Below are 23,931 nucleotides of genomic sequence, written 5' to 3'. Positions count from 1 at the left end.
AACTTAGACTACAGCTGATTTATAATGGAGTAAGTATGCCCAGATAGTTGTGGAGAATAGAAGCGGTGATTAATTTTTAAAGGGCTTAATTTGATTTGGCTTTGACAAAGGGGATCTGTGCTTGCAGTAGAGTATTTAAAGTAAAACTCCAGTACGTGATTGAAAAGAGGACTCTGAAAAAGGAACAGTTTTTGAGGGAACCAGCAGTACATCTAAAAATGAAATATAACTAAAGGATTGGGTGGAAAGCCACCCTTTTGATTACTGGCTGAACAGACCTGAAGACATTGATTCCCCAATACAAATCAGCCTCCAACATTCTTTATTTCACAACTTAGCGGATACTGGTGGAGCAAATTCTTGGAAAAGTCAAGGCTGTTATTTGAGGACAATTTTGAATTTCTTCAATGTTCTCATCTCAACGAGCCAAGGTGCTTTCTCTCAGTGGGAGAGAGAGGCGTTTGTTTGATCTATTATTGCCGTGTCAAGTTAGTCCTTCCTTTTGGTACGCCTTTGTTAGAGATTGGTTGTAAGCGTGCATTGTGTTTATAATGTCTTAAAGATAAAGCACAACAAAAGCCAGGACGATTCCACAGATTTCCTAAAACTCTCAAATTTAGTAAGCAAGAAAATAACAATTCAGGGACAAGAACAGGCCAAAGACATCATCATGAGGCAAGACCACAGGTGATGCCTGTGGAAGAAGCTAAAAGAAGTTTGAGAGAAGATTAGTTAATATTTGTGCAGTACTTTGAGGATCAGAAGTGTGATCTTCAGTAGTAAGTATAAGCAGTAAGTACATCAAGGAGTGGCAGAGGAGCGGTGGGCGCTTGGCACATGGGACATGGGAGTGTCTTTTAAGCACGGGCAGCCTCCATCCACGGTCACAAAGCGGAGTATAAGGGGAGAAGACTGCGGGAGCTGTTGGGGGCGAGGGTCTGGAAGGCAAGCATGAGGATCAAGAAGGGAGCGTAGTCTCAAGTGAAGGGAAAGCAGGGAGAAAAATGCTGAAGTTGAGGGTAGGAAGTGCTCGCCACCAGGCTGCCGCTTCATTGGCTTTCCTCTTTACAATCAGGGCAGAGTGTGACAAAGAGTGACACATGTTTTTGGGTTTCTTCAGAAGTTCAAATCGAGGACGCCTGCACAGTGGACGTTCCCAAAGGACTCATGCCCCAACACAAGCAGCATCAACATACGTCGTCGTGCCTGTGCCTCCAGCTCCCTCATACCCTCCACCACCCCATGCACTTCCTTCAGGGCTACCACCAGCACAGTCTCCTCTTCACTTTCCACCTGGTCAGCCTCCATCTGCTGGGTACGCTGTTCCCCCTCCAGGATATCCTCCAGCTCCTGCCAACATGTCATCAGCTTGGGTAGCAACAGCAGTGCCAAGGGCTCATGCAAATACCATCCTCATGACACAAGCACCTCCTTTATCCAGGGAGGAGTTTTACCGAGAACAGCAGAGACTGCAAGAGGAGTAAGTATTTGGCTCAATGAAGTTGCCTTGGTTTTCGTTGTTGTATTTCAATAGCATATCAGACTGCAGTTACACCACAGTGCACCTGACATCAACAAAATGCAAGAATCGTCACGGTGTCATAATGTCATGTACTTTTTCTTTGCAAAGGGTAAACATGCAAAACTGAGACAAGACAAATGTAGTTCTAAAATATTGGCTAAAAGTTGTAGGTATTCTAAACTGGTCTTCCTTCGATGTTAGCTGTTCACCTTTTGCATTTGCATGCAGTAGGCATTTTCTCCTAGTGGCCATGTTGTGTTTCTTGATGTCTTGGTAACGAAGGTCAAACTACAATGGTAGTAAAGGTCAAACTTGTTTTCACAGGGACAAGAAAAAGTCCAAACCCGATGAGTTTACAAAGGATGAGTTTGCTAAGGAAGTGATGGAATATAACAAGTCTCGAAAGGAGCGTTCGGTTTCCAGGTACGTGCTTTACATGTCCATTATGGAGAAGCAGATTGTCTGGAAGAATCAGGAGGCATTCCACTCCACCGCTCTGTTGCTAGACGGATGGGATGATCCCAGGGATTAGCAGCGACAGGAGTTTCATGTGTGCATTCCTAGCTTAAATAGGGCAGAGATTACAGTTGACTGGCAGTTATAATTTGGCAACAGCTGTTCAGGAACAGGTTTCTCTTTTAGTAAAGCTTCTCTGTAATGGCATCCTTCACCGCCTGACAGCCTTGAGGAGGCCAGAAATTGAAGAGGTGCAGTTGCTGGATTTTCTGCATCTCCCTATTCTGCTTGTAACCATTTCCTCAAAGCACTTTGGAGGAGATCTGTGAGAGACGTTGTCTTCATCTCCTCTTCTGTTTACCACATGTGGGTACACAGAGAGATTTCAAGCTGGACTGCAAACTGGTGGCTTATGATAGTATGGTTTTGACCTTGTAAAATTTGTCTCATGACTCAGACTTGTTTGAAAGGAAATCTTGAATTGCTGAAGGATTTATACAGGAGGGAAGATGCTCATGAACGTCTGCGGAATGATGCGAAAGGGTTCTTTAAAAAATAATGAAAGAACTCCTTGTGAAGAAAAACCTCAGGGTAGCTGATGTTTTCTATCCCCAAAAGTCACTTGGGCAGGAGTGCTGAAAAGCTCTCTCTTGCTCATGCTGCCAGTATCTGTCCTAGAGTAATGGCATTGAGTCATCCTAGTCGAGGCTGAGTTCAGAAGCTTTTCGAGATGATTTCTCTTGAAATGCAGTCACTATCCCTGGTTAGAGCTAGAGGTATGTGTAAGATTTTGCTAGCACATCTGGCCAGAAGTGTTGATTAAAGACAACTGGACGTAAGAATTTTGCATCCCATACAAATTGCCAAAGAAGTAGTGAAGTTAAATAGTCCAAGCAGCATTTTAACATTGATCTTTACTGTATTAATGCTACATCGTGTTCTCTCGATGTTTGATACTGCACGGTAGCCATAAAGACTTGCTCTTTTTGCATCTGACTGCAACAAAAGGGATTTGCACTGCGTGTAGTGGTTGAGGAGTGAAAAATGTGCACGTTCATGTCCCAGTAGAGGCCAGTATACAGCACCTTAAATCAATCAATAGCCAAAGGAAATCTGGGAGGAAAAAAGCTGGGGAGAGTAACTGTTTTGAATTAACTTCATCTGTTTTTTTGTGTTCTGGTTTTTTTAAGGTCCAACTCTCCAAAAAGCTGAGGAGAGTAACTGTTTTGAATTAACTTGATCAATTTTTTTGTGTTGTGTTTTTTTTAAGGTCCAACTCTCCCTATAGTACTTCATCTTCCTCTACAAGTTCGCATACCTACTCCAAGTCAAGAACAGGTTCTTCCTACTCTTGCTCGTACTCTCGATCATTTAGTCGTTCCCATTCTCGCTCCTACTCACGATCACCACCATATCCAAGAAGAGGCAAAGGGAAGAGTCACAAGAACTATCATTCCTGGTCAAGGCCACATGGTTATCACCGGTCGAGGTCAAAGTCACCCCCACACAGAAGACACCATTCACGGTCAAGGTCTCCAGTAGTCTGAGGCCAATCTCCCAGGAAATGGACTATATCTCAAGGGGAAGGAGGAAGGGAGTATTTTAAGCGATACAGACAAGTTCCACCGTATGATATGAAAGCTTCCGATGGCAGATCTATTGACTTTGGAGATCCATTTGGAGAGCAAGGATACGGAGAATGGGAAAGGAACTACAGAGAGTGGTGTGAAAAGTTTTACAAGGGCAATGGTGTTGGTGCTCAACTTCATCCTCCAGTAAAGAGAGGGAACTTTTCTCCAGACTGCTTTGGTCCACCTGGGACCACACGAGAGTATTCGCCATATGCTTGGGGACATAGGGAGGATTATCCTGTGGGGCATAGGCAGCGCAGCTGTAATAGAGCTGGAAATTACCCTGAACAACCTTCCGGAAGAGAGAGCCGTGGCAACAAAGAGAGGGAGATGCAAAATCCACGTGGAGATGACAAAGGAAATAAACCTAAAAAACACCAGGAGAGAAGGAAAGCGGATGCGAATGAAGGCTTTCTCAATGCTGAGTTGCTAGAAGGTGCGAGAAAACCAAGAAAGCCAGTTACAGGAGAAGTCGTTCAAAGGGACTCATTGTTCATGCTCCCAAGCAGAGATGATGCCACCCCTGAGATGAGGGATGAGCATTTGGGAGCAGATTCTATGGCTTTCAAGCCAGGGTCTAAAAAGAAGAAAGAGAAGGATGAGCGAAAAGCAAAACCTGGCAAGACAAAGCGGGAAGCAGAAGTGGCTGTTCCTCCTCAGAAGGACAATATAAGAAAACGAGCTAAAGCTTCCCAAGTGAAGGTGGACAGCGAGCGTGAAAAGTCTCCTCAAATGGAACCTCCTGTGAAACAAGTGAAGGAGGACATGCCAAAGACAGACAATGTTTAAACATCTTCCTCTCAAAAGGATGCGAAGACTCTTGGTACCCCACAGAAAATTCATCCAAAAGTGATAGAAGATCACCCAGAAACTAGACCAGTCGTGGAGGAAAAGGCAAAGAAAGACTATCCAAAAGAAACCAACTCAGAGCAGAGGACAGGGAGAGGTCATTCAGCAATTACAATCACAGGCTAAAGAGCCTCAACTTGGGAAAATTATTTTAAATTCTTGCCAACCAAAATCAGAGTAGGATAATGAGAAATAAGACGAAATCTTAAAACATATCCCCCCCATCCCTCCCTGCTTCCTGGGCTGTCACGAATGGATAATTTAGGCTGCTTGAAGAATCACCACCAAAGATACCAGAAAGCGCATGATTTTAATCTAGGTTTGTAAAAAGCATGAGTTAGCAGAAGGCGATGGCAAGGTCCACTCTATTCCTTATTCAAGGTGGAAAAGCTGTGCAGATAGAACAATTAAACTGGAATGATTTACTCGTCTATCAAATCGAGTTAATGTGTATATTTGAGGAGGGAAAGTAGGAGAGACCCTTCCATTGAGTCACGAGATTCAGAGAGGACCCCCATGCTTTCTAAAGTCCTTTTCAGAGAGGAGTCTAGGTGCGACTGAATCCACTCCTATTCCCAGATTTGGTCAACAGTTTATGACTAAAGGGACAGGGTATCGGGGATTCTGGTGTAGTGATACAGACTATGATTTTGTGCTTCCTGTAACTTAAAGATGGCAATTTATCCAATACAAAATAGCAGCAATCACATTCACTAACAATGCCGAGATAAGTCACAGTATCAAATCATATAAAACTTAGCAGCATAATCCACTGAAACTTAGAAGTCCTTAATCACACACACACCTATAGGTGTAGAGACAGAGACCCATAAAGAGATCTAGAGAAAAGAGAGAGAGATGTACCAAGGTACCTATTCAATATCCCCCTGGAATTCAGTCAAATACATCGAATGCTTTGCGTCGCTCAATGGCTGCACAGTCGAGCCTCTGAGCTGATCGTGAACTTGAGGGTTCACGGGCTCTGAGAGGCGTCCCACTCAGAAGGAGGTGCTAGTTGCAGCCCGCTGCGGTCCAGGAGAACTCAAAGGGTCTCACTTGGGACCACTCTTTATAGGACTGGGAGATGACTGACTTTAGGCATCAGTGAGTTTCCACAATGCAGGCAGGTGATTTCTCAAGGTTTTGACGTTACCGCTGCCAGGATTGTCTGGAGATAATTGATTAGTTCTGTTCATGTCCTGTACCTTGTTCAGGTGATTGCGTCCCTGATACCCTCAGTGCCATTCTGCTCCTCGTCTACACAAGAGCGCCTGGTACAGCTGAGGGCCTCTCTCTGCCAAACCCTTTGTTCAGAGGCCGAGGCTGGTCAGGCAATTTAGAGTGGCCCAGGTACAAGGCAAAGGGCTGGGATGTGCACCAGCACACGGGCTCAGCTTTGCTCCGGATGTCTTTTCCGCAGGTCCTGCCAGGATCCTGCTGCAGCGCGGGTGTCCCACGGGGTTACGGCCTCCTTCGGGCATCCCCCTGCCCCGGCGGGGGGTCCTCCCCGGGTTGCAGGTGGAGATCTGCTCCAGCGTGGAGCTGCATGGCTGCAGGGGCACAGCCTGCCTCACCATGGTCTTCAGCAGGGGCTGCAGGGGAACCTCTGCTGCGGCGCCTGGAGCACCTCCTGCCCCTCCTTCCGCACGGACCTTGGTGTCTGCAGGGCTGTTTTCACATGTTCTCCTCTCTCCAGCTGCAAATGCCACGTGCCGGTTTTGTCCCCTTCTGAAATATGTTATCCCAGAGGTGCTGCCCCCATTGCTGCCTGGCTTGGCCCCGCCGGGCACGGGCTCTATGGGACACAGGGGAAGCTTCTAGCAGCTTCTCACAGAAGCCACCCCTGCAGCCCTGCTGCCACAACCTTGCCACGCAAACCCCATGCAGAGGACGAGGTTGCTGTGCATAAACTCGCAAACCAACCCAGAACGGCTGCCATTGTGATGTAACAGGAACGGTGTCACAGAGGGCGAGAAGGCAGGCAGAAGTGTCCCGAGCAATCTCCATAGCAGGCTCACTCCAGGAAGACCCTCGTGGTGTGGGCATTCCCGTCCAAGAGCCTGCAGATGTGATGGGGATGTCCTTTATCCTCCTGGATGCCTAGAGTCTGCAAAATAGTGACCTATCGTTGCAAAAATGAGAGAGCAAGTCTGTGCTGCAGTTCGCGTTTTCTTTTCTTTGGCTTTTTCTGTATTGTATTTGCCAGACAGACCCTGGCTGGCCACACATGTAGCAAGTAAGTGGAGGTTTTTACTACTAGTTGGCTTCTGTATCGATGTGTTCTTTGGCTGTTCCTTAATAACGGAGTTGATTTTTAAACAAAAATGCCAGTAAGATACCATTACTTTGGTAAAGCTTCTGTCAACAGCTTCAGCTAATAAGGGGGTGTCTCTATCCCACCGGGTGTGGACAGCTTTTGGACAGATTTAACCTGCAGTGGTTCAGTTCCCCACACATGATCGTGTGTGGCAGTGGGGTCTGCAATTTCCTCAGTTTGCTGGTTCAACCAGTGCAACTGCTAAAATGCGGACTGGGAGAGCTTCTCGGAAGTCCTAGAAACTGTGAGGTTAATCTCCAGAATTTACTGACATTTCTCTTCTTTTGAGGGGAAGCATCTTTTTTTTTTAACCTGCATAATGAAGACATATGACTGTCTAAGCTGACACTTAATGTGTGCTAAAAAAGCAATTAGTTTTGTGGTGAACTGCAAAATTCAAAACACTTTGTGTACGCTCCTGAACTCAGGAGCTGTGACTGTGGTTTTTCAGAATAGAACTGCCACAGCTAAGGTGGATTTTCAGCAAGCTTTAATGGGGGAACAGAAGCATTGACAGTTAAAGACCAATTGGCACTTTCCTGACAAAGTTTCCAATTCTTTTAGTTACTGGCAAAACAGGGCAAAAAATAGACACAAGAAACTGTAGAAAAAAGAGTAACCTAGTCTATTGTCCTGTTACCCTCCTCTCTATGTAAAATAGCTGTTGCTCCTGGAGGGATGTTGTGAAAGAAACATGTCGTCTCTTTGGATTTCCTTGTTCTGTGGGTTTCCCCACAAAAGGCATTTTTATAACAGCATCTGGTTAATTTTCCTTCACACATTGCTGGTAAAGTCGCCCATGGATACGTAGAAGTCCATCCTTCGGTGAGTGTGAAAGTAACCTTTAGCTTTCCTAGCATTTAAGAATGGTGGAGCAAGCTGTGAGATTTGCCTTTTGTGACAGAGTGCCAGCCTTGCAGGCTGAAGGAAAGTCAACCGTAGCGTCTTTGCAGCAGCAGCAAAGGGATCACGGGCTGTTTTCTAGCTTTCTGTTTAAAAACATCAAAACAGATGAAAGTCTGTTCTTGCAGGCAGAAGTTTGTCTTAAGATTACTGCTTAATGGGAGTCTGGCCTGAAATAAGATGACATTGTCCATGTTCTAGCTGCACACTTTAGTGCTGTCAGACCAAGCATAGGGCCCAGTGGGAAACATAGTTGTAGGCATTTAACATGACAGGAGGGCGATTATTCCCTGCTTTATTTTTCCCTTAATCATCTTCTATCCCCAGGTAAGCAAAGTGCTAGCGATGCATCGAAAGCCATGCACTGATCTAACGCATGGCAAAGGAACATTCCCCTTCCCATTAGGGCACCCCTGGCTTGAGAGAGTTGGCCCTTAATCCGACGTTCAGGATGTCTGACGTCTCGCTCCCTCCTTTGGCCAGTTCAGTACCTGTTGCACTGTTTCTCTTTACGCGTTGGGCAACGGCGCTGAGTCTCTCAGAAAATACAGGACGCTGTCTGTGTGCGTGTGTCTCTCTGTGACAGTGTGTCCAAGTACAGGTGACTTAAGGCACATAAATTTGTGAGAAGGTGATAGAACCCGCTGCGTCTGCGTCGCAGCTGGGACTGGTGGGGGGTTCAGCTCACCGCACTTCAAGGATCTGCACTGTAGGCTTCAGTTTACACGTAGCCAACGGATCAGCCAGACTTCCCTTGCCTGCCCCACATCTGGAGTCTGCCGGACGGTTGCCAACACCCCGGCGGTGGCTTTTATTCTCCGCTGCCTGTAACGGGAGCCCGGGTGAGCAGTCGGGATGCCTGCCTGGCAGCCCCGGGCAGGTCGGCAGGACGCGCCTTGCTGCCGAGAGGGCGGCATTCCGTCTGGGCTCCTGCTGCGGTGAGACACAGGCAAACAGGAGAAAGATCGCTGTGTGAACTTAGGAGCAGGTGAAGAGGAGGTTGGTGCTGAAAAAGGAGCTTTTAGACAGGGAAGTTGAGAACCATGGAAACAGGCAATATGATTAGCCCATGGGTAAAACAGTAAAGAAACAAATAGCCATCTCTCCAAAGGCAAATTCCCAACAAGAGTATGCAGCGGGCTTTGCCCTTTGATGTGCGTTAATTAACGTAGCCAGTAGGCACCTGTTAGCTTAATTAACTGTTACCATGTCTGTAGATACAATGCTAAAGCAATGAACCAGCAACTAGATGTGACCTCTAGCGATATATCCAAGCATGACATTTTGTGAAATTGGACTTTGACAAAGCACGGGCATGGATAAGTTGTTTTCAGCAAGAATGAAAAACACCAAGACAACTTAACAAAACAGCAGGGTCATTTGTAACCTTTAAATTGTGCTGTGCCACGTGTAACTTAGCACCGGGGCCTGTAGGACTACAGGCATGTCCAGATTGGTTCCTGAAGCTGTCAGAAGGAAAGCGGCGTTAGCTTTGACAGTCCCTGTAGTGGCCGATTTAAAGTGGCCTCTTCACATTCCTTTCCTTTTCCAAGGCAAGCGGTCTTGAACCTATACAAACCTTGCCTGAAAATGTGGCTAGAAACCCAGGAATGGGAGCGGAGGGGTGGTCTCTTGTTTTGGGTGACCATAAAGCAAATTAATCTCCTACAAGAGCCCAAATTGGAACGAATTGTTACCGAAATCCTCGTCATGAGGGAAAACACAAACTCCAATATTGTGTAATGAATTAAACCCAACTTGTGTAATGAATTAAGGAAGAGATGGGGTTCTGGGAGAGGGTGGGGGCTGGAGCAGGTGGGTGCAGGTCTCTGTCTCTGGTTCTTTTTTGCATGTGGGGGCTATGGGGAACCCTGCTGGAGCGGTGGGTTAGGGGTAGCCATACTCGTTGGCTGTCTCCATGTCAGCCTCCCTCTGCACAAAAAACTGCAGCTGGCCCAGTGGCATCTGCAGGGCCGCCCGCTCCCGCCCCTCCTGGGCCAGCCTGGTCATGCGCTCCCGCTCGGGCTGCTGCTCGGCTGTGATGGGCACCGAGTCCTCCTGCTCCTGCGGTGGGATGGGCGCAGTGGTGAGGCCCCGCCAGGGCCTGAGGGATAGCAGGGAGTCGGCGGGAGGCTGCGGCACGTGCGGCGGCATGTGCAGCTGCTCTGGCAGCCCCTGGCGTGGGGTTTGGCCCCCCGTGGGGGACAGGCGCAGCCAGCTGGGCTGCCTGGGTTTGGCAGATGGACTGGTGTGTACATTGCTGCTCGCTGCAGATGCTGTCTCCTTTTTGGCATCAGGTGATGGCTTGGAGGCAGCCATCTGCGGGCTGTCTCTCGGGGCTGCTGGCAGGGGACCAAGGTCCCTGGGGTCACGCTGGGGCTGGCTTGGGGCTCTGGATCGGGCGGTTGGTGCACCGGCCCCACGACCTTCACTCCCCCCCGCCGTGGGGGGACGTCTCGATGGCGTTGAGAAATGTGCCCTCTGGTCGGTGCGGGGCATCCTTGGCCCCGGGTTGAGGTGGCTCTTCCTGGGAACGCCGGTACCGCCTGCGGTGGGGACGCAGGTGGTGGGGCTGTCAGCAGCGGGACGGGGTAGACATGGCGGCTCCAGGGGTGATGGTACCAGGCCGCGGTGGGGGGGCGGGTTCCGCGGCGGTGGTTCCTCGCAGGAACCGCCAGGTGGCGCCGCGGCTGCAGCCTCTGCCGGGCAGGGGGCGCGGCCTCCTCTGCGGGGGCGGGGCCGGTGGGGGCGCGGGGTGATGGCGGAAGCGGCGCTGGGCGGGCCCGGGGCCGGCGCCCTCATGGCGGGCAGAAGGGGCTCCCCCCATGCCAGAGCAGTGCGTGCGCCTGCCCCGCCTTACGCCTGCCCGCACCGCTCCGCGTCCTCGTCCCGTCCCGGGGCCTCCCAGGGCTGCCCCGGGGCACTGCAGGGGCCCTGCCCGCAGTGCTGAGCTGTGGGGTGGTGGGGGTCTGGACAGGCAGGGATGTGCTGCGGGCAGGAGCCTGTGGGGTACAGGAGCTGCCCCTGGAGCACGGTGCCTGGCCCCAGCCCCACGGGCTGGTGGGGCACCAGCGCTCCCGTCCCCAGCTGCCATCCCCAGCCGTAGGCAGGGAGACAGGCAGCAGGCATGGGGGGGATCTGCACCCCGCAGGGAGGCTGCCCCATGGCGGGGCGCTGCACCGGCTGCCCCGGGACCCCCAGGGGCCCTGGCACCTCCTGCCAGACGCCGGCCTGCACCAGCTGGGAGGTGACGTGGTGGAGCTGGGCAGGCTCAGAGGACACCAGGACAGAGGGTGACACGCCGGCAGTGACCAGTGGCGGCATGGCTGGAACGGCGAAGCTCACGCCGGGCACTTGCGATGCCATCAGCAGGCGCAGAGGGAAGCTCTCTGCTGGGGGAAGCAAAAAGGGATGGTGGGGTGAGGTATCGGCGGGCAGAGCCAGCGGGGGGTTACCTGGGGGGCAGGAGCACCGCAAGGAGCAGGAGCCGCTGCTGTACCTGCCGTGGCGGTTGGTCAGTGTGGGGTTTGTTGGGGGCAAAGAGCCTCCGTCCCCATGGCGAACATTCCACCAGCACCTGCTTCAGCCAGCCTCGCGAGGGTTTGGTTTTCATAGCACAACACCTTCCCCTCTCAGTTATTTCCCATCTGGCTGATGATTTCCTGTCCTTAATGATGGTTTCCCATCCCCACCACTGTTTCCCATCCCAGCGATGATTTCTCAGCCCCGTGATGGTTTCCTATCCCAATGGTTTCCTACCCCCACAGTTTCCCAAGCCAACCATGACTTTCGGGGCAGGTGAATTTCCTGTGCAAGGGGAAGGAATGGGGCCAGGACCCTGTGGCCACGATGGAGAGCTTTCACAAAAATTTGGCAACAGACCCCTGCCCACCGAGGAAAGAGCCTGGACGCCCAGTCTAGCGTTACAGGAGGAATTGCTGCATTCGTGCACGCGAGCTGTCCCGTTCAGACTGGGGCACCCCGAATGCGGTGTCACGCACGGTTCTTACACCTTTCACGTGTTCAGGTCCAAACTGATTTGACCAATTGCTACTTAACACACACACACGCACCCCCCGCCCACGCGGGCGGCTGTTTTGCAAAGCGAGGCTAAATCTGTGGTGTTGTCATCCTTCTGCTTCTTTCTTGATCCAGGCGTCCCTGGAGTCGGTCTGGCTGCAGTTCCTTATCCCGGTGCCAGAGGAGGGGAGGGTTTCACAGAGGTGTTGGCGGGGCTGGGACACTGGTGTGATCTGGCTAGTGCAGGGCTATCCTTACTTCTCCGGCGTGGGGACTGTCCAAGGGAAGAGCTACCGATGGCATCTATCTGGATTCTGTAAGGCCTTTGACATGGTCCCCCACAACATCCCTCTCTCTAAAATGGAGAGATATGGATTTCATGGGTGTACTGTTGGGTGGATGAGGAATTGGTTGGATGGTCACATCCAGCAGGTAGTGGTCAATGGCACAATGTCGAGATGGAGATTGATGATGAGTGGTGTCCCTCAGGGGTCCATACTGGCACCAGTACTCTTTAATATATTCATCAGTGACATAGACAGTGGGATCCAGTGTGTCCTCAGTGAGTTTGCAGAGGACACTAAGCTGAGTGGTGCAGTTGACACGCCTGAGGGACATGATGCCATCCAGAGGGACCTGGACAAGCTGGAGAAATGGGCCCATGTGAACCTCATGAGGTTCAACAAGGTCAAGTGCAGGGTCCTGCACCTGGATTGGGGCAACCCCCAGTATCAGCACAGGCTGGGGCATGAAGGGATGGCGAGCATCCCTGCCGAGAAGGACTTGAGGATACTGGTGGACAGAAAGCTGGACATGAGCCGGCAATGTGCGCTTGTAGCCCGGAAAGCCAACCGTATCCTGGGCTGCATCCAAAGCAGCGTGGCCAGCAGGTCGAGGGAAGGGATTCTGCCCCTCTGCTCCGCTCTGGTGAGACCCCAGCTGGAGCACTGCATCCAGCTCTGGAGCCCTCAGCACAGGAAAGACATGGACCTGTTCGGGCAGGTTAGGAGGACGCAACAAAGATGATCAGAGGGCTGGAACAGCTCTGCTGTGAGGACAGGCTGAGAGAGTTGGAGTTGTTCAGCCTGGAGAAGAGAAGGCTCCAGGAGACCTTATTGGAGCCTTTCAGGACTTTAAGTAGGCTTCTAAGGAAGATGGGGATAGACTTTTTAGCAGGGCCTCTAGCAACAGAGCAAGGGGTAACAGTTTTAAACTAAAAGAGGGTAGATTTAGACTAGACAGAGGAAGACATTTTTCACAGTAAGGGTGGTGAATGACAGGCACAGGTTACCCAGAGAGCTGGCAGATGCCTCAGCCCTGGGAACATTCATTGTCAGGTTGGAAGGGGCTCTGAGCAACCTTCTCTAGTTGGAGATGTCCCTGCTTATTGCAGGGGCATTGGACTAGATGACCTGAGAAGGTCCTTTCCAACCCAAGGATTCTCTGATTCCCAGAGGACAAGCAGCTGAGCATAACCTATCACTGCATGGTCTTGGTAAAGGCCAACAGCTTCCTGGGCGGCATTAGGAAAAGCATTGCTGGCAGGTGGAGGGAGGTGACCCTTGCCCTCTACTCAGCACTGGTGAGGTGACATCTGGGGTGCTGTGTCCGGTGCTCAGCTCCCCAGTGCAATCTAGGAAACTTGTTGACCCATGCACCATCTCCACTACCACTGGGCACCAAGAGCCTTTAAAACCAGAACTTTTGCTCCCATGGGACCCAGTGGTACCGTGAGCTTAACTCACATCACAGGGAGAACAGACCCTTTTAAAGACCAGTTCCTTAGACATTTTATTGGCAGCACCTTTGGAGGAAGAGCCCAGCCTTCAGGCACTGCAGCTGGGAGATGCCCTTTGATTGAAGAGCTGCTATCGGACAGGCCACACCTGACACAGTGTTGTGCGAGGGTCAGACACAACTGGATCACACCTCAATCCAAGGAGCATAAGCCCAGAAACATTTCTACAAGGAGGATTATCACAAGGGAAAAAAGTAGACTCCTGGCCTAAGAGAAACTCTGGGAAATGTGGAGAGGAGACGGGCTATTGTCAGGGAAACAGCGTCCATTGGGTGAGTTTCCTGAGGGCATCTTTGAGCTCCTGGTTCCTCATGCTGTAGATGAGGGGGTTCACTGCTGGAGGCAGCACCGAGTACAGAACTGCCACCACCAGGTCCAGAGCTGGGGAGGAGATGGAGGGGGGCTTCAGGTAGGCAAAGATGGCAGTGCTGACAAAGAGACAGACCACGGCCAGGTGAGGGAGGCACGTGGAAAAGGCTTTGTGCCGTCCCTGCTCAGAGGGGATCTTCAGCACCGCCCTGAAGATCTGCACGTAGGACAGCAGGATGAAAACAAAACAGACAAATACTAAATAGGCACTGACCACAATCAGCCCAACTTCCCTGAGGTAGGCATCTGAGCAGGAGAGCTTGAGGATCGGGGGGATTTCACAGAAGAACTGGTCCACAGCATTTCCTTGGCAGAGGGGTAGTGAAAATGTGCTGGCCGTGTGCCCCACAGCATGGAGAAACCCACTGCCCCAGGCAGCTGCTGCCATGTGGGCACAAGCTCTGCTGCCCAGGAGGGTCCCGTAGTGCAGGGGTTTGCAGATGGCAACGTAGCGGTCGTAGGCCATGATGGTGAGAAGAGAAAACTCTGCCGACATCAAAAAGACAAACAGAAAGACCTGTGCAGCACACCCTGGGTAGGAGATGGCCCTGGTGTCCCAGAGGGAGTTGGCCATGGCTTTGGGGACAGTGGTGGAGATGGAGCCCAGGTCGAGGAGGGAGAGGTTGAGCAGGAAGAAGTACATGGGGGTGTGGAGGCGGTGGTCGCAGGCTATGGCGGTGATGACGAGGCCGTTGCCCAGGAGGGCAGCCAGGTAGATGCCCAGGAAGAGCCCGAAGTGCAAGAGCTGCAGCTCCCGCGTCTCTGCGAATGCCAGGAGGAGGAACTGGGTGATGGAGCTGCCGTTGGACATTTGCTTCCTCTGGGCATGGGAGCCTGTCCAAGGAGGAAAATGCATCACTAAGGACATATTTATCTGAGCAAAATCTGTGCTGTTTCTCACAGAAACCTCCAAGACTGACTGTCCCCTTTCGGGAAGACCTTTGGCCGATGCCTTTCATGAGCTGTGGTTGGTGCTGGCCGAGGATGCCCCAAGGAGCAGGACGCTCTGCTGTGGGCTCTGGAGGACTCAGTCCTGCCCTGTGTCCATAGGTCAGGAGGAGCATGGGGTGATCTCAGATTAAATTCACTTTTGATATCAAAGAGCTTTGCAGCTTTGTTGCTCCCAATTCACCTGGTGGCAGAGCAGAGCTGTGGGGATTTTGTTTTGTTTGTTCTGTTCTTGTCCCCCCACACCCGAGGGCAGGAGTGCTTTTAGGGCAGAAATCTTTGTCGTTCCTGCTGCGCTCCAAGTGAAACCTTGGCCGGCAAAGGGACTGTCCCTTCGAGCAGCGTGAGGACAGCCGGTCTGTCCGTCAGCCCCGGGCTCAGCTGCCCGGTGCCGGCACCTTTCTGAGCTGGAGGACTATCACACTGTGCTGTTCCCCAAAAGAACCCGGACACTGATGAGAGCAGAGGAACCCAGTTCCACGTGCAGCTCTCCCAGCCGCTCAGCCCATCTCGTGGTGCCTGAGGAGGATCTCAGCTCTCCCCACGCAGCCAGGGACACAGAGGGTCCTTGCAGCTGCCCACATTCCGCCCTCCCGCAGGATTTCCTTGGCCTCAGCCCGCGGTGGCTTCTCTCTCGGGCACCTGGGAAACACAGGCTTGCCATGGGCGAGTTGTGCCCTTCTGGAGGGCAGCCTGCAGCCCAGCAGGACCCCCCGGGAAAGAGTCAACTGTCCCAAAGCTGGGGTGTCGTCAAGGGAGGGTCAGGTCTTTTCCAGCCCCACGCACTGGAGTGCCCAGAGCCCCAAAGTGTGGGAGGGGGGTTGGTTGCTTTTCCTCCTTGGAAGAAGCTGCAGGAGAGGACCCAGAGCGCTGGTGTCTCTGCTGAACCCGACTCCTCACCCCCGGTTTCTTGGTGGGGCTGCTGGGAAGGCAACTGATGGCCAAGTGCTTGTGAGGCTGAGGGTGCGGAGCAACGGTGTGAGGGAGGGGAGAGCGGGGGGTTGCTCTGGGGAAGGAGCCGGCACTGCAGGGATGGCAGGAGGTGCCCGAACCCCCCTCCCACCACGTTTCTGGGATCTCCTCCCTCTCCCGCTCGGACAATGTCTCTGCTGCTGGGCGCTGTCTGTGCTGGGAACCACTTCCCTGTGCCCGAGCCTCCTCCCTGTCAGTGCTCACAGACAGAGAGCCCCATCCCACCCACGGGGTGCCCGGCTCTGCCCTGCAAACACCTCCTGGAGCTGCTCCAGGGGCATCTCTGTCCGTACAGGGGCAAAGGAGCAGCTCACATGACCCCTCAAGAGAACGGGCACCTCCGTGCCTTCTCCAGAGGGGGAAAATAAAGTCCCATCTCCCACTTCCCCCCCAGCCAACCAAGAGGACCAGTCTCCAAGCACAGACTCCTTCCCTTTCAGGTAATCCCGACTTTTTCCATCCTCTTGTAGTTTCCTGCGAAATAGCCAGGGAGAGATCCCCCGGGGCGCAGGGACTCCCGCAGAAGGACAGCCCTGGGCAGCCCTGGCCGCACACCCAGCTTTGTGTCCCTGTGGTCCTCCACAGGACAAGGACACCATCGTTCCCTGTCCCACTGACGTGCAGCAGGGAAGCCCTGCGCAGGAGCACGTCCTCCTCTTCTACACTGGGGAAGCCGTGAGTCCTCCTGCAGATGCGACAGCTGTGGGATGTGCCAGCTCGAGGAGATCCCTCCAGAATCACCAAATTCAATGCCCGGCACGCCCAGACTTACCGTACAGAGGGCTGTGAAGAGCTGTCCCCCACACTCAGCTCTCACCACCCTCCCACCCCAGGCTGCCTTTCTCCTCTCTCCCACTCCTCTCCGCTCCCCTCGCTGCCTGCAGGCAGTGCCCCCAGCCCTGCTGCGCTGGGCAGAGGAGCTGCTCCTGGGCAGAGCTGTCTCTCTGCAGCGCTGCCCGCTTGCCACCAGCTCCCTCCACCCCAGCAGCCCGGCCCAGCTCCGCAGCAGAGGACCAGCCCACGGCAGCACTTTCTCTGCCCGCGCTGGGCTCCCTCCGGGTGTCCCTGGGGCTGCAGGGAACCTGCTGGGAAACAGGCTGAAGCCATCCCTGGGGTGCCCTCCCTCACCTGGGGAGGGACACTTCTCTCCAGCAGAGTCGCTTCCCCTCTCAGACACAGAGTTCGGCATGAGAACTGTCGTTCCATGTCCCGTCCTTAGGCAGGACCAGCAGAACGTGGCAGGGAGGGGTCTCCTGTCCCCTGCCGAGGGAAGGGACTCGGCTGAGACATTCAGCGAATGCCACCCTGGGGGTGAAGCCCTGGGGCTGGAAGAGGACTCGGCTCCCTCTCGTGCAGACCACAGACCCACAGCAGGGGGGATTCCCCTTGCCTCAGTGCACGTGGGCAGAAAACAGGCGCCTGCCCGTCAGCTCCTCGTCTCGGCTCTCGTGCTAATTAATGGTGACTGAGGGTGTTCGGGTGGGAACACCTGGTGACATCTGAGGTGACACCAGCGCTTTTCCAAGATGTGTGCAGGTGACTGCAAGCTCTAATGGAGCAACGCTGAGAGACGGGGCAGCATCTGGGGGGTCACGTTGGAGCCCGGTGGGGAATTCCTTTGGTGGAGGGAAACGAGAGCAGATGTTTACAGTTGGACAACTAAAACCTTCCCTTTTCCTCATGTCCACAGCAGCCTGCAGAGGTACTCAGCTGACCAAATGGAGCTAAGTCCCTCTCCTTCGCTTCTCCATCAGCTGTAGTTCCTAGACCTTCATCGACTGTAATGGCCGTTGTCTCATGGACATCCCACACTGCTTAACCTAAGTCAGGGCAGCTGCTCAACGGCCAAGCACAGGCCTGGGGTGCTACGTGAGATGCCAGCGCTCCCCGGCACACCTACAGGCTGCTGTCAGGGACCACACAGGGCCTGCAGGAAAACCACTGCTCTTGCGAGGGGATGCCTGACAGACACCCCGGAGAGCGTTGCAGGCAGGTTCAGTTCCTCTGTGCAAGCCCAGGTGGCATCTCAGGCAGATTTGGTTTCTGTTGGCCAGCCACTGAATCCCACCACTGCGGTGAGGCAAGGGCTGACTCAAGTTCATTCAGCCGATGCACAGCAGCTCGCAGACAGGAAGCCCATCACCCCAGGGTCTCAAATCATTTGGCTACTCCCAAACTCTCCTGGTTCTTCGTTCGAAAACCCTTTGCTCAGCCCCGTGATGGTACAATCAAGGAACAGGTGAATGATTTTCACAGTGTTCCTGGATCTCCACATGTCCAAACACCAGCACATTTTCAGCAGCACCTTGTCTTCCTGGAGATCAGCTTCACCTCCACCACAGGCCTTCAGAAGCTGCAGTCAGGACAAGGAAGTGCAGAAAGGTTTATTTCAGCAAGACAAAGTAGTCCCCAGATGAATGGCCCCAGGTCTTCTTGGGGACTTAATGACCCCGACACTCGCTGGAAGGGGAGCACAGCAGGATGCACACTGTCCCGCTGGTGTCTGGGGTCTCTTGGGACAATTCCTTTGCACGGTGCCAGGACAACAAAGGGGATGCTGACCTGAATCTGGTCCTTGTCAAAGAGGCAGTGCTGGTCAGGGATGTGAAAACTGGCATCAGCCTTGGCTGCAGTGATAATGAAAGAGTGTGAAAAAAATTTAACCTCTTCAGGGGACTTTCAGTGGTAGTCCCATGGGCAGCAGCACCCACGGGCAGCAGAGCTCAGTGCAGCTGGGCTTTTCGGAAAGCATCTAAAAGCACGAGAACTGTCCAGACCGATAAGCAGAAAACCAACGAGACATTTCAGGAGACCAACTTGGCTAAAGAAGGAACCCATCAAGAAGCTCCATATTACAAAGAAAGCAGCCAAGAGCTGGATGCAGGGACTGCAGGAGGAATTTAGAAATAGGGATGGTTTTAGGGAAGCCAAAGCTTCCCGAGTGGGGACCCTTGCAAGAGGTTCAAGGGCATCAAGAGGAGCTGTTACTGCATCCATAAAGAACTAAAGAAAGCACCAAAGATCATGTGTGGCCACTGCAGGATTTAGTAAGAGCAGGTGTAGATAGATCAGAGATCCTCTCTGTCCTCTTTGCCTTAGGCTCGTCCAGCAAGGTCTACCAAGCCTTTGCGCCTTGAGGCAGGACTCTGGAGGCATCTCCCCTGCTTACCAAGCCCGGTCTCCCCTGAGCGTCTGCCTGCCCTTACTGATATCTCTCCATCCTCGCAGACTGTTCATTGAAATACCAAGTTTGGGTAATTCAGACTCTTTCCGTGTGGCCTATTGTCCCACAGAACTGACCTTGGAGTAACATTGCTTCCTCCTCGTGTCCAATCTCAACCTCCCAAGCTGCAATTTGTGGCATTTTTTCTTTCTCATGCTGTTTCCCAATTTTGAGAAAAGCTCCACCACCTCTGAAACCACCCTCCAAGCCGTCTCAGGCTACTCCTATACTGCCCTGAGCCTCTCCACCACTGGGCCAAAGAAGACCAGGTCTCTGAGCCGCTCTACACAGGGCATCTGCTTAAGGCCCCAAACCTGCCTTGCCAGGTCTCCTCTGGGCACTCTCCAGCTCATCCCAACTCTATCAAAATACAGGGACGAACGCCTGTGGGGGGGTCCCTAGCAGTGCTGTGCCAAGGGGAATAATAACGTTCCTGGTCTGGGTGAACATGCTCATCCTAATGCTGGCCTTGCTCGTGGTGAGCATCAACCACTGGCTCGTATGGTGTCCCTCGTAGCTCCAGGCCCTTCTCCTCGGAGTCACGCTCAGCACGTCAGCTCCCAGCTGGCCCTGATGTAGAGGTTTATTATTCCTCCTGAGGCCAGACTGGCCAGTTCTCCTTGAAAACTTCAAGAGGTTCCTGTTGGCCCAGTCCCTGAGATTCTCAAGGTCCCTCTGGATTGAAGCTCCATTTGGTCAGTTGTTCATATTTGTGTGGGGGTGGCTTACCATGCTAGTGGTGTGGTCTGAGCAGATAACAGCATGAGGAGCTGCAGGCCTCTACAAGACCCAGGTAGGAATTGCCATGAACACAATCTGCAAAACACCAAAGGAGGCCACAAAGCGCTGCCGCTTTGTTGTGAGGGTGGTGAGACATTGGAACAGGTTGCCCAAAGAAGTTGTGGATGCCCCATCCACAATGGGGATTTTCCTTGGCAGTAGGACCCGAGGAAATGGAAGGAGGCTGCATCGGGGGAAGTTCACACTGGCCATTGGGAAAAGGTTCTTCACTGAGAGGCTGGTCGGTCACTGGAACAGGCCCCCCAGAGAAGTGGTCACGGCACCAAGTCTGTCAGAGTTCAAGGAGCGTCTGGATGATGCTCTTAGTCATCTGGTTTAGTTTTAGGTAGTCCTGCCAGGAGCAGGGAGTTGGCACGATGATCCTTATGGGTGCCCTCCAGCCCGAGGTATTCGATGATTCTGTGACTTGGGGTGTTGTTGAAAGGCATTTGAAGGACAATGTCATCACCAGGAACAGTCAACATGGGCTCACAAAGGGAATGTCCTGTTGAACCTATTTGAGATATCCTATGCTTTGAGGATTTTTTTCCTTCAGATTCCTCTCAGCTTGCCAGCTGCTGCTTTGAGCTTCAGGGAGTTAAAAACTTTCCTGTCTTTCAACAGTCTAAGTGTCTCCTTAGACAGCTCTTTCATTATGTCCATATCTCTCTTCTCGTACGTACCTAAATAATTTCTCAGGAGATTACCCCTTGTAGACAGGTGACCTCCTGAGAGGCAGCTTGTACGTAGCACGTCGTTGCAGAGTGTGTTGCATTGTTTATGAGAACTGATCACGCTTACTCTTCTGCCCTTACACATAGGAGCAATTCCTCTGTGCCTGTGTGCAGCCAGTTCTCTAAGGAGGGCGGGGGGAGATGGTGCCATGGAGCTGTCACATCCAGCTGCAGAGATGAGTGGAGAAGTCTGGTGCAAGGGACGGTGATGTCAGTCCCAGGTGGCCGATGTCAGAAATGGTGAGGGGGGAGCGGTGAGGAGCAAAGGTGTCCATACAGTGTCAGGTCTTAGGGGACTGCTTCTCCCAGCTGTCCAGCCCTCCTGAGGGGACAGCCTGGGTCAATACCACTGGCAGAATGCTTCTATCACCTCTTCTTCAGACTGAAAAGTAATTGAAAATACCCTTTAAAATACAAAGTAATTTTTACTAGATGCACTTTGAAATCTTCTTCCTTGGCTGCACTATGAAACCTCTCTAATTAGCTGCACAAGTCTTGAAGACTTGAAGAAAATTACAGGAAGAGCCATGGCTCGTTAGGGCTTTCTGTGTTTTAATGAGCCCCATGGTGTGTTTGGTGCTGAGCCCATGATCCTCAGGTACTGAGAGAAGAGTGAAGAAAGTGCTCAAGAAGTCTGAAGCTCCACTCAGAGTACCTTGAAGTATTAATTGGCCCCACTGAGGGCCATCACTGACAACGTCTCCCCAGGGACTCGTTAGAGCAGATGGCTGGAGGCCATGAGGGCAGGTAGGCAAAGGCCCTGTGCAGGCGGCTGTCGTGCTGAGGAAACCCTCGGTCTGTTTTACGAAGCAGAAGGGCCAAGCCCTGACCCCCAGGCCCTGGGACCACAGATCCTGTCCCTCAGGCGTGGCTCGGGGCTCTTCCTGGGGGCAGTGGATGTGAGGGTGAGCAGTGCCAAGTGTAGGAGAATTCTATGACCCCTCCTGGTGTCCCCATGCTGGGGAAAAAATGTCCAGAGCCTCCAAAGAGGGTTTCCTCTGGTAAGCCTCCGTGGTGCAGGCAGTGGCCATGGCCAAGGGGATGAAGCCCTCCGTCTGATGAGCCTTTTAGTCTATGCAGAGCCCTTGGCCACCTCCACCGCAGGCTGTCCTGCACTGTCCCGTGCCTGCAGCTCTTTCCCTTCCGGCTGCAGACAACCATCTTGCTTTCCCACCTGGCTCTCAGCCCAGCATTTCTGTACCTTCAGGGATGTCTCTCTGGTCTCGCTGGCCATTCCTTGAAACACAAAGCCATGGGCTGATCCAGATGCCCTCTGGGTGCCCTCTTGCACCACAAGGCTGCCCTTTGATTGTGGTTTCTTCTGCCTCACCTCCAGTCTGAACCTTCCAAGCTGCACTTTTTGGAGTTCTCTTTCTCTTCCCACTACCAAGAAAAGCTCCACCACCTCTGAGAGCACCCTTCAAGATGTTGCAGGCTACTTCTGTAGTGCCCCAAGCCTCCACTTCCCCAGGCTAAAGCAGCCCAGGTCCCTCAGCCTCTCCACACAGGCCCCAAACCCCATCCTGGGCAGATCTCCTCTAGAACCTCTTCCGTTCCTCCCCATTCCTCCAGACTGGGGAGCCCCACATAGGTGACACATGAGCCCAGATCTGGCCACACCGGAGCTGAGTCGAGGGGCATGAGAACCCCCTTGTCTGGGTGGCCACGCTCCTCCTCATGCAGCCCTGTAGGCAGTTGGCCTTATTAACTTTGAGCACGCGCCACTCACCATATGGTACCCCTCGTAATGCCCAGGCCCTTCTCCTCCTCAGGGTCACTCCTCAGCTGTTCGGGTCACAGCCTGCCCTCATGTTTGGGGTTACTCTACCCCCAGAAAAGGACTCACAACTTCTCCTTGTAAAATTTCATGAGGATTCTATTGCCAAATCCGAGAGTTCTCAAGGTCTCCCCCTGGGGTGAAGCTCTGTTTTGAGACCTTTTAGTGTGTTCGCACAGGTGGCCCACCAAATCTGTTGACAGGACGTGCCTCTAACAAGATAGCAGCACCAGGACTTGCAGGACACTACGCATAAGGGAAGGAAGCACTGGTTCGATGATATTGCTGACCAAGGTACACATTCCGATGGTGACTCGCTCAGAAGTGCCAAAGGAAGGTACAAAGGAAGCCAAAGTAGGGCCAGGCAGGAAAGGGGAAACAGAGGTGGGCTCTTTGCACGGGAGGGTCCAAGGATGGCCAAGGGGAAGAAATTGTGAGCAGGAAAAGAGGGAAAAAGGAAAGAAAAGGTGAAGTGAAGGAAATGCTCAGGGCTGCCCGGGGGGACCTGCCAAGCAGCCCTGCATCTGAGCAACAATGCCTGCAGTGGGACAAGAAGTTCACAGGTCGTCTGACCCAACTTCTTTGTGGCTGACTTCAGTGGTCACTGGGAACCCGAGTGCTTTGCTTCCCGTCACGAAGAGAAGACCTGTTGTGGATGGAAATGCAGAATCCTTCATGCTGAAAGGGACCTCAGGATGTGTCTAGGCCATCCTCCTGCTCTCAGCAGGGTCAGCTATGGGGTCAGAGCAGGTTGCTCAGGGGATTATTCATTTAGGGCTCAAAAAGCTGCAGGGATGGAGAGGACACGAGCTCTCTGCAAACCTGCTTCAGTGCTTGACTGTCTTGATGGGGCAAAAGTTTCTCCTCCCTTGTTTCAGCTGATGCCCATTGGCCCTCCTTCTCCCATCATGCATGACAGTGCAGAACCTGGCTCCATGTTCTTGCTGATACCCAAGAAGGAACGGGAAGGCTGTGATTAGGTCTCCCCAAAGCCTTCTCTTCTCCTGCCTTTGCACCTTTGCAGCAAAGACAGACAACGTCATCCTGGGCTGCCTTCGGAAGAGCGCTGCCAAAGCGTTGGTGGAGGTCCTCTGTCCTGTCTCCCCAGCACTGCTACACTTTGTCTTGCTGACTTGGCTCAGCGTTTTCTGCTATACCAACACACTGGCACTGCAGCCAAAGCGGCCCTCCACATCCTCCACCAGTCCTGACTTGTCATCTTGCGAAAAACCTATCCAGGAGGGCATTCTCATCATGTCAGGTCAGGGATCACCTTCCCCCTTCCCTGTAACTGAGGCCTTCTAGCAGAGGGCCGTGGTCTTCAAAGTCCCCCGTGATTACCAGGGTCTAAATCTGTGTGCCTTCCTCCAGCTGCCCAGAGGACAACTCGTAACCTTCCCAGTCTTCCTCAGGCACTTCAGCGATCCTGACCAAAAAACCATTGTGCCTCCAGGAGTTAGGGATCCATGTAAGAGTGTTCCTGAGTAAAGCCAGGCCTGAGCTGTGCTGTGCCCTACGTACAGCTTGGCCTGCAGGCTGTGTTCTGCAGATCATATTCCTGGGCTGCAGAAGGAAGTCGATGGCAATGAGCAGTCTGCAGGAAGCTCCCACCTGGTACCCGTAGGCCAACTG

The 23,931-nt window shown here is 52.8% G+C and overlaps 3 protein-coding genes across 3 annotated transcripts in view; 2 read left to right on the top strand and 1 right to left on the bottom strand.

The window, feature by feature from the left end:
* Window positions 1-23,931, top strand: part of LOC309416447 (E3 ubiquitin-protein ligase RBBP6-like) — a gene marked incomplete at its 3' end in the record, with an annotated part of 134,771 nt that overhangs the window by 11,911 nt on the left and 98,929 nt on the right.
* On the top strand, window positions 1,101-4,584 carry LOC309416425 (E3 ubiquitin-protein ligase RBBP6-like; the record flags this gene model as incomplete). The annotated part of the gene is given in 5 exon segments (XM_082015976.1): window positions 1,101-1,480; window positions 1,847-1,945; window positions 3,249-3,522; window positions 3,526-4,395; window positions 4,399-4,584. Coding segments are annotated over 5 exon segments (1,809 nt in total).
* LOC309416394 (olfactory receptor 14J1-like) lies at window positions 13,690-14,703 on the bottom strand. Its single transcript, XM_082015950.1, has one exon. The coding sequence runs from the start codon at window positions 14,674-14,676 to the stop codon at window positions 13,747-13,749; it is 930 nt and encodes a 309-aa protein (XP_081872076.1). The 5' UTR covers window positions 14,677-14,703; the 3' UTR covers window positions 13,690-13,746.

Source organism: Phaethon aethereus, assembly GCF_964289735.1.
Source record: "Phaethon aethereus genome assembly, contig: HAP1_SCAFFOLD_108, whole genome shotgun sequence".
NCBI lineage: Eukaryota > Metazoa > Chordata > Aves > Phaethontiformes > Phaethontidae > Phaethon > Phaethon aethereus.
This window is presented reverse-complemented; position numbering and strand designations above follow the sequence as displayed.

Excerpts from the sequence above, each read along its gene's own strand:
- LOC309416394 (XM_082015950.1), bottom strand. The coding sequence starts at position 14,676 with ATGTCCAACGGCAGCTCCATCACCCAGTTCCTCCTCCTGGCATTCGCA.